Below are 9,947 nucleotides of genomic sequence, written 5' to 3' on the forward strand. Positions count from 1 at the left end.
GATTTTCCATGCCACTAAATTAGTTTTTTATTTCATCCTCATCTCAGCCGTAGAACGACCCAGTAAGGTCGGTTGTGAGCTGTTTACGTTCAGTGATTTTTGACGATCTTACCAAGGTTACAGGTCCATCTAGTATACTTATATTTTAGCCGGTTATCTTGAAATTCTAGATAAGCATAACACAACATAACCATAACATCGGAGCTCATGTACTTTACCCAGAATTCGTATATACTGATTTACCTTTATTACAAATTAAGGAGGCACAAGAGTTGCTTTTGAGGTACTGACGACTTCGCCGAGTTTAATCGTTATATTACCATGACAATTAAATGTAACCGAAAAAGAATATTTAATGTTTTAACGAATATTTCCGAAATGTAAATAAAAAAAAACTTTGCTCATAAAATTTTTAATGGGTAACAAAAATCACATTGTTAATAAGTACACTTTACATATCACGAATAAGGATAACATAATTTTGACGATTGAATTCGTTATACTGAAGGCAAAACGGTTTGTTTTGTCTTTACTTTTGTTAAATGCAATGTGTAGTTTTATTTTGGTGCGGAATAAACACATTCACCGGCTATCCAAGTCGACACTACTTTAAGAGTTTCAGGCTCCATTATAACAAAATCTGCATCGCAGTCATAATTTAAATTACCTTTACAATGGTCTATACCTAAGGCTCTAGCTGGATGCAGTGAGGCAGTCTCCAGTGCATATTCGAGTGAACAACCTGAAAATAACAATACTTAATATAGTAGTAAGTTTTAGATATAAGCATTTAAGTTTATAACAAGATATCAAATAAAAATGTTCCAAAAAATTGTGTAATAAAGAACTTATCATGATTTCAGCTGATAGCCGGACATAGACCTCCCCCCATAAATTAGCCATAGGATCGGTTGGAAGCGGCTTGCATTCAGTGTCTTCTAACGATCTTAGCAAAATCTTATGTCCACCTTGTGGGTGGAAGTCTTGCTCTGCATTTATCATTGACGTGAACTGTATCCCAGAACCTTAAGGCCCTAGCGGCCACCTGTTCTGCGCGCTTTCTGCCCCCCCCCCCCTGCAATGCTACTTCAACTTATACTTATAATAGTCAGTGTAAAAACAGTCTTCTGTAAAATTTTTGTTACTTTTTGATAGGTGTTTCTTGAATGAGGGAGGTTGCGCGTATCGACAAAATTTTTTAGTGAAATTAAAGAATTTATAAGCGATTTTTAAGACAATTAGAGTACTTTAGCCTGTCTCCGTATATGTTTTATTTCGTTTTATTGCAAAATACATACCAGTTGCTTCCTTAAATTTGATAATGCATTCGTCCAGAGCACTTGTACTACCGCACAACACTTTAGTGCCAGCGACGTAGGCTCGACCCTTCTCAACATTGACTGCTTGCGGACCTATGGAGTAGGTGCCGTCGGGTAATCCTTGCGCCGGGACAGCGTCGCTTACCAGAACTAAACCTGTGAAGATCATACTATTACATATTTATCTATACGTACATCATTACGTATAAGTACTTAAAATTGTGTTGAGTTGTTAGAAACTGAAAATCGTATAATTTGGATAAATAAAATAATTATTGCCACGTATGTATGAGCGTAAAACTATAACGGAACTACCGATTCGGCTTATGTTAATTTTATACATTCGTTTCATCTTTTCAAGCGTTAGAAATTCACTGCCGTGCTAAGGCATTCTCTGTAGATTTCCAATAGGACGCTACCTTATTAAGATTGTCAGAAGCAAGACGCAGACCACGGGCGCAACAGTGCAGGTCATACGGCAGAAATGATGATGACTTGAAACTTAACCAAGGCAGTTTCTTTTTTTTTATTTTTATTTATTTTAAGTTGGTCTGACTAGTGTAGTGCTGACTTCCTTTTTCTGATTATTATTTTACAGTTATAAATAGCTTACTTTACCTTTAGAATTAGTTCTACATGCTATCCGCAGAGCGGCTGGGTGAGTATGAATGCCGTCCGAAATAATTCCGTAGAAAACTTGGTTTTCTGTCGATGATGCAAGAAGCCCCACAAGGCCAGGATCGCGGTGGTGAAACTAAAAGCAGTAGTGTCAATAACTTTTATAACTTACCGTGATAAAGCATAATACTTCGTTCCTTATTTATATCTTACACAACTTCATCTTTTTCTTAACCTTATAAAAGTGACAAAAATGAAAAAAAAAACATCTTAACGAGATAATATTGAAAATACATCGGATATTACGATATATTACGGAACTTTATTTTTTTTTATATTTCACATACTATTTTAATAAAACGGTTATTTACAAATAAACCGAAGCACCCGTCTCCTTTCTCAGATCTTTACCTCTATTTTTTCCATAAAGAGTCCGCTCGAGCGAAATAAGAGCGTAGTAGTCCCTCAATCTAATATGTAATATGGACTGTTACTCTCGAGCTTTGTTATTAAAAAGTGACATAGTCTACGTGCCTGTGTTCTGCCACCCTATTCACTGTAAATGCTTAACAGTGACCACTTGTTAATATTCACTAAAAAAGGTTGTATAATTATCGTCACTCACTGGAAGCATCGCATTGAATAAATGAGTTATCAAGTTCGCCCCACACTTGACTGCCCTTTCTCCGTCAGCTAGGTTTGCAGTAGAATGGCCGAGTGCTACTTTAATTCCCAGACCAGTGAGTCCCCTGATCGCGTCCAACGCCCCCGGTAATTCGGGAGCGAGAGTTACAATGATAACATTGTCTAGAGGGCCGTAGACTTCGAGAATGGATTCTATTCCCTGAAACAAAAATCATGCTTCATCATTATTTCAGTCGGTATGGAAGAAGCGCGTGATCAGGGACTTTACAAAAGACACGATCCTATATTATTATCATCATTTTAGCTATAGGAAATCCGCTGCAGCAATTTGTCTCTTTTATAAATTTGCAATAAGACCGATTGGAAGCGACTTGCATCTAGTGAGTTCGGCCTTAAAAGGTTCGTCTGTCTATCTTCTGGAGTGGATACTACGGAGGTCCTATGCTACGTCAGCCGGTAATCTTTGCTCTACAATCTTAAAATCAGCCGCCTATTTAATATATTTTATGTAGCCTGTCTATTGCCATTTTATTACGCACACTGCAGGGTGTGATCATGGTTGGAACTTTAAATCTCTTCTTAATCTTGTGCTGTTGGGAGAGCAATGGTAATTATGAGAGTCATTGCTTCTTCTAGTCCCCTTCCATTTCTTCCTATCCGAGTAATTTTAAAATTTTATGTAAAAATTAACTACAGCACAAATAAGCAATGTCAACGTAGTGCCAAAAAGGCCTAAACGAGATAAACATTATATACAAGAAAAGTACTTATTATGAACGATACAGATATTCATAACACCTTCTCATTGTGATTTGGACACGAAAACTTCTCCACAAAAAGCATCAGAGCACACTTTGGGGCGGTAACGTTAAGTTAAGATTGCATGTGCTACGTACATAGGTGCAGACTACAATCTTCGGGAAGCACAAATTAAGTAATAAATTTGGAATTATACAGGTTATCTGGTAGCAGATTTGATTTGTTAAATATGATTATTTTAAAAAGTAATAAATAGTGCGGAGGGGGGTTGTGCCGCTGAAAACATTGAACGTGCAGAGTTCTCAATCACGATGTTGCAGTGGTCGAGTGAGCATCGCACGGTCGCCGTCGAGTCATTTTTTAAGAGTAATGATCTTAAGTAATTTCTCGTCGGTAATTTTATTCACGTTTCGGTATTCGACGGATGAGTGATGGGCCAAGCGTAAATTTAACTCGTTCCTGGGCGCAGAGATTTCGCGCAACTGCTTCGACTATGAACGCCCCACGGCCAGGGCTTAGTGGATCTTCAAGATCTCCCGAAAATATTGAACTTTTTGAAAGCAGTTTATATGAAAATCACTGGGACTTTCAACAGCCATTATACATGTAAGTTAAAAATAGATCTGAAGTTCTATTCTTTTAGAATACAAATTGTTCAAGAACTGAAATAAAGTGACTCTGTTTAACGCAAAAATTTTGTCAATTGATGTTAGAGCGTTTTCGCACTTTAAATTCCACTTTTTCTGGTCTCTAACGCTCATTTTCACTGGTCTCCAAAAACTCGCACCCTTGACCGTAACATCAAACCATTGCATTGCCCCATGGTAACTTTTTGGCGTGCCTTATCCACGAATGGGATAATTGAACCATTTTTTTTCGAAATGCTCGAGACCTGACGACAAATGACAATTTGTTTCTGAAAGCCTTCCCTTAAAAACTGACCATTCGCTTTGAGGATATGTTCTTAAACGAATCGTATGAACCTAATGATTCAGATTCTAAGCATCTAGAGAAAAAAGAAGTCTTGACGGCTGAACAACAATAGTCGCTTCTCTTGAAGTTGATAACACCGGAAAGAGTCAGAAAACATACACTGCAATTAAAATCTAAGAATGCACCGGGATTTCATATAATAACAGCAGAGATGTTGAGGCAGCTATCAAGGAAAAGTATAGTCCTTCTTACGATACTATTCAATTCAAAACTATAATCGCAGTACTACCCATTATTAAAGAAAATTTCAACAATAAACATGGTCGCTAAACCTGGAAAACTTACAACAAAAGTATGTTCGTATAGACCCATAAGTTTGCTCCCGGTAGTCTAAAAATTGTTTGAGAAACTTTTTCTGCAAAGACTTTTCCAATGCTAGAGGAGGAGAAAATTGTGGCGAACTATCAGTTTGGATTCCGAAAATGCTATAGCACTACAGAGCAGTTTCATAGAGTGGCTCACACTATCCGCCAGAATCTCAGATGAAAATAGTACTGCTCTGCTGTGTTTTTAGAAGTACAACATGCATTTGACCGCCTGTGCCACAGGTAAGGGTCTAGAAATCTGGGAAGGCATCTTGACTGAAAATTTACAAGGAAAGATCATATCAAGGCCAAAAGAGATCAGGCTAGTAAGAAACTAAGAGATATGTACTGGCTGGTAGGCAGTAATCATTAAAATAAGAAACTTAGATACTGATCTGGAAATCCATAATAAAGACCGTTTGGACATACGACATAGAACTCTGGGGGGCAGCAAGCCTTTTTTTGTGTGGCCTCAATTATGAGGGACCTCTCCTACTCCCCTATCTGATTTTGGGGCAGGGAATTTACATTTTTTAAATAAATCTTTTCACATACTTTTTTATTTCTTTATTCATCATATGATCTAATTTTCTCTTCTTTCATTCTATAATACTCTAGCATTCCTCTACACATGAATTTTCTTTTATAATGCATAATGCCTCTCTTCCTTCACCACATTCTTCAAATATTACAGGTTTAGATAATTATGATTATGCGTACTATTTTTTATTCTTATTTAAATTTATACTTATTTAAATACATGGTATCACATTTTAATACAGATTTTTTATTTATTGACATTATGACATTTGTGTTTCAATAGAGAAACATTACTAGGCTCAATATATGATACAGTGTCTTAAAATTTACCACAAATTGTATGATTTGGCAGTTCACACTCTTCAAATTTGTGTTGTTGTTTATAAGTTGTGTGTGCGTATTTATTGATCATAAAATTAATTTACTTATTTTACTTTTAAGCAATAAACAAAGCAATACCCTGAAATACACTGTTTTATTTTTTCCACTGAATGTGCCAGGCCAATTACTTGCTGTATAAAGTCTATCCAATCATAAGTTAATATGCAATAAATTCTTAAGCAAATAACATATGTTCATGTATAAATATTAACAGAGATAAAGAGTTCAATAACCATGATAGCAAATCATGTAAAGTAGGTCATGATATCTGTAGTTAACATTCTGCATTGTCTAAATATAATAGTTTTATACAGTCGAAAATTTTCACAAAAAGAATTATATATTGTTTAGAGACTTACTTTCTTTTTCAAAATTCTAATTTTGGATGTTTAAAGACTTTTGATAATGTTATTGGTAGTTGGAAAAGTTGAGCATTTGCTTGGATGATTATGAATTTTGCTTTCAATCTGTTAGTATAATTTGTTCTCATTTACTTAAGATGCTTTTTCACTTTAACCACTGCTGATAGGAGACTATATTCATAGTTATTAACTGTATACTAACCAGTGATGAAGACTTTTACTATGTATTAATTACACTAATAACATTGATCAAGCATATATCATGCACATAATGTTCATAGGCAGTTTAGATAAGTTGAAGAAGGGATTTTTCATTGACCTACAAATCAAATTAAATACCTTAATAGTAATTTTTATTAAAGCAACATTGAGCTTTTAAATATAAATCTTGAAGAAAATTGGCAGACTGTCATTAAAGCTAATAGAAATGACACAATAAAAATTATTCAATAATTTTTGATGACAAAGCAGAATAGATCCACAGATTTATTTTATACTGAGGCCAGAAGTATGTATGGGTTTAAAGTGTAATTCAATTTTACTAACCTTATCTGGATTGATGATGTATTCATCAGCATGAGCACCTTTCTTTGCTAAACTTATAAAGGGGCCTTCAAGATGTACCCCTAGTACTGTTGCACCTTGTTTGCCTCCTTGAGCTTTCTTAATACGAGGAAGAATGGAAGAGTATTTTTCTTTATCAGAAGTTACCATTGTAGGGCAAAATGATGTAACACCATGTGCTAAAAGTTCTTTTGCTACTTTACAGACTCCTTCTTCAACATTTGTAGTGCTAAACGAAAAGTCAACGCCCCAGCCACCTAATTTATTAAAAATTGCAAAGTAATTTTTAACAGAAACTTTCACAATTTGTCCGAAATTATAATATTATGTGATGTTTATTATTTATAGTTATTAGTAACAAACAACGTATACAATATATATAAGCATTAAATATAAAAATTACAATAGATTGATTTCTTTCACATTATGACCAGAAACTGTTAATTAATATTTCTTAGTAAAAACTCGAATAAATTGTTTTTAAATTCCTTCAAATTATTGTTTCACTTTATGTGTAAAATAGAACTTTTTATGAAACATAAATTAGGTAAAATAGGTAATTACAGCTCTATCAATTTACCGTTTATTTGGAGGTCAATGAATCCTGGTGCAATAAGTAAATTATCACAATTTATAGTGTCGTCGGCTTCCAGTTGTTCTACGTAAAACACTTGTTCTGGATTAACTATTTTTCCCTCACGTATCCACAGATCCTCTTTGATAATTTTTCCTTCACGAAGAATATTACAGTTATGGAATCTTGTTAAACCCGATTTAGGTTTCATTTTTAATAAATATAATTTTCTCTTAAAAAAAAAACACGAAGACAGCGGCCTCGGTCTACTACTGTTTGTAACGGTACGATGTGACACTTTATCTCTGATATCTAAAGTACAGTGTTTATAGTAAACATTTTCATTATACAGATGTCATTGTAATTGTCAATGTGACATTAACTAACGTCAATAAATTGATATCAAAAACTTTTAAAATAAACAAAACCGAAAGCAACGTCATGTAATTAAATAAATTTTGTTCTATTACGGTCGTTCTACTATTCATCGTGATTATTGATAAATACCATACATGAATTTGGCACTTTCGATTCCGTGTATTCTAGTTTTGCTATAGTGTATTTGCTTGGTACTTCTATGACTGCTAGTGTAATTGATTAAATTTTTACAAGAATTTATAGTAAATTTGGTAATGTAATTAATAAATAATATTTAAAGTATGTACTGGAAACCAGAAGAAAGTATTTTAAGCCGGCAGAAATATTTGTTATAAAAATAACTATCCCTTTTTCTCCCTTTTAACCATTTATTGATACGTGCTACTTCAAGTATCAAGAATGTTCTCCACAATTAATTATACAGTCTATTTAATGGCTGCAATCGATTAGTTTTTAACCTTTATAAATACGATTATATCTCTATTCGTCTAATTGATCTCAAATGGTTGCCCAATCGCGAGAGAAAAAATTGTTTCCAGCACAACACCTTAATACTAAATCTCATACTCACTATACCTTGATTCAAACCATGAGCCGAATTGACAGTCATCAAATATATACATATATAGATATAAATAATAATATCTTATTATAAAAAATTTAGTATTATTATTTGGCTCTCCGTGAGTAGTGCTAGCCCATTGGTAAAGACTGAGCCTTGTGGTCGTAGGTCGCGGGTTCGGTTTCCGGGATACAATCTTAGATAGTACCAAATTGCAATCGCTAACCCGCCTACCATGTGTGGCGATTATGGTATATTCACCCATAGATATCTTTGAGGGAGGCCTATGCGTTGCAGTGGGCGTTTATGGGCTAAAACAACGACGACTCCACTCTGTATTAATCCGCGTTGATAGGTAGAGAAGGCATACAAGGCTGAATTAATGTAATGTATGAACTGTTTTAGTTATTTTTTTTAAAATTGGACAATTATGATTGGACTTGGACTAAAATTTTTTATTAAAATAGGATTTTCTTTATAACGGAGAGTTTGGTTTTTAAAAATTGAAACAAACGTTTAAAACGGTTGAAAGAATTAAATATTATGTATAATATATACTACATAGTAATATATATTATCAAAGAACTAAAGCTACTATCTGCCTAAATAAAAAACTAAGATAAGATACTAATATATAAAAAACAGGGAAACCGTTTGGTTTTTTAGTTCTCATATATATTTAAAAAAAAATAAAACAATCCAGGCAGTATACCAGGAAATAATAAACAAAGAAAATGAAAATGACTTTACTGTAACTTTCTAATTATAAGATATGACTAACTTCTTTACTTAATATTATCAAATATTTATAGGATAAATAAAATTAAACAAAATATATGTATAATGTCTACTTTTTTATAGTCAGTGTTAGACCAATGTTATAGAATATTAATGTCTGGTAGTAAAATGTTCGAAATAGTTAAATCTATCCAACATACTGACGCGTAGTAAAGCGATTTATAAGCAAAAAGCTTATGGCAGTGAATAAAATTTAATGATTAAAACCATCTATTTAAAAAGAATATGTAAATGAAATGACATATGTTTTATATTTCTAAGTACGGAGTTGATTGCTACACATATTATATACGCATGAATAGTTTAGTTAAGGCCATTTTAAACCAGTATAAGAAGTAAATTTTGTTTCTACAAATATTTTCACAGTTAGTGAAAGGTCGGTTGCCATAAGATAACGTAGACCATTAAAACATTTCACACTATTCTTTACATATTAAATAACCTTTCAATATCTTAATATTTAAGCAACTGAGTATGAAAATCATGTACTTATAAAATAAAATATTTACTTTTGGTTACGACGTTCATTTTCGGAAAGAAAAGTGAATTTTTAAAAATTCCGAGAGTGAAATTCAAATAATTAAAGGGAGTTTTAACTGACTAAACGGTATTGATTTTTTTTCCTTTGCAAGCTGTTATACCAGACTGACTGGTTTCTGATGATGATGATGTTGTTAGCCTTGCGGGCTTTCACAACTTCGTCGGACTCAGGGCTCGCGGGTCGAAGACCCGCGAGCTATGCTGTTATACCAGAAAATTGGTAATCAGTTGAAGCATAGTCTGGAGAGTTAAGCGGGGAAAGAAGACGTCTGTCACTTGGCTGTTCCCTATTACGTTTTTATGATTGATAAAAGCGTATATAAATATAAAAGCGTTGATAAGAGTAGGATTCCAGGGCTCGAGAGAGGTTAGTGTTTTTGCCTGCCTAATATTAAAACCATATTAGAAAGCGTTAACTCTAGGAGAAGAAGTGGTGCATGAAACTCCAGCAATGTTTTTATCTAGGATTGCAGAAGACCAGCTCGATACGTGTTGATTTCTTCCTTAGGCTTGCGGACGGCATGGTCTTGTCTGGCTGCGAAATGTATCCATTTTTATTTTTATTTATAGTTTTCATCGCGGCGTCGGGAAAGTCAAGAACGTGTCTCC

At 33.9% G+C, this 9,947-nt stretch overlaps 1 protein-coding gene across 1 annotated transcript; it reads right to left on the reverse strand.

Annotated features, from left to right (window-relative positions):
* Window positions 1-521: 521 nt before the first annotated feature.
* Window positions 522-7,364, reverse strand: LOC137928645 (N-acetylglucosamine-6-phosphate deacetylase). Its single transcript, XM_068771552.1, has 6 exons — window positions 7,067-7,364; window positions 6,469-6,743; window positions 2,563-2,781; window positions 1,938-2,073; window positions 1,299-1,475; window positions 522-742 (listed from the first exon to the last, which is right to left on the reverse strand). Exons 1-6 carry the CDS (start codon window positions 7,269-7,271, stop codon window positions 558-560), a joined length of 1,197 nt encoding a protein of 398 aa, XP_068627653.1. The 5' UTR covers window positions 7,272-7,364; the 3' UTR covers window positions 522-557.
* Between the last annotated feature and the right edge of the window lie 2,583 nt (window positions 7,365-9,947).

Source organism: Battus philenor, unplaced genomic scaffold (genome assembly GCF_028537555.1).
Source record: "Battus philenor isolate CCGP_79_NKW_IND1 unplaced genomic scaffold, ilBatPhil1.0.hap1 SCAF_4, whole genome shotgun sequence".
In the NCBI taxonomy this organism is placed as follows: Eukaryota; Metazoa; Arthropoda; class Insecta; order Lepidoptera; family Papilionidae; genus Battus; species Battus philenor.

Bases quoted from the DNA above. Each gene is read 5' to 3' on its own strand.
- LOC137928645 (XM_068771552.1), bottom strand. From the start codon at position 7,271: ATGAAACCTAAATCGGGTTTAACAAGATTCCATAACTGTAATATTCTT. The intron at 6,744-7,066 runs GTAAATTGATAG...TTAATAAATTAG, and splicing joins CATTGACCTCCAAATAAACG to GTGGCTGGGGCGTTGACTTT. The intron at 2,782-6,468 runs GTTAGTAAAATT...TTTTTGTTTCAG, and splicing joins ACATCATCAATCCAGATAAG to GGAATAGAATCCATTCTCGA.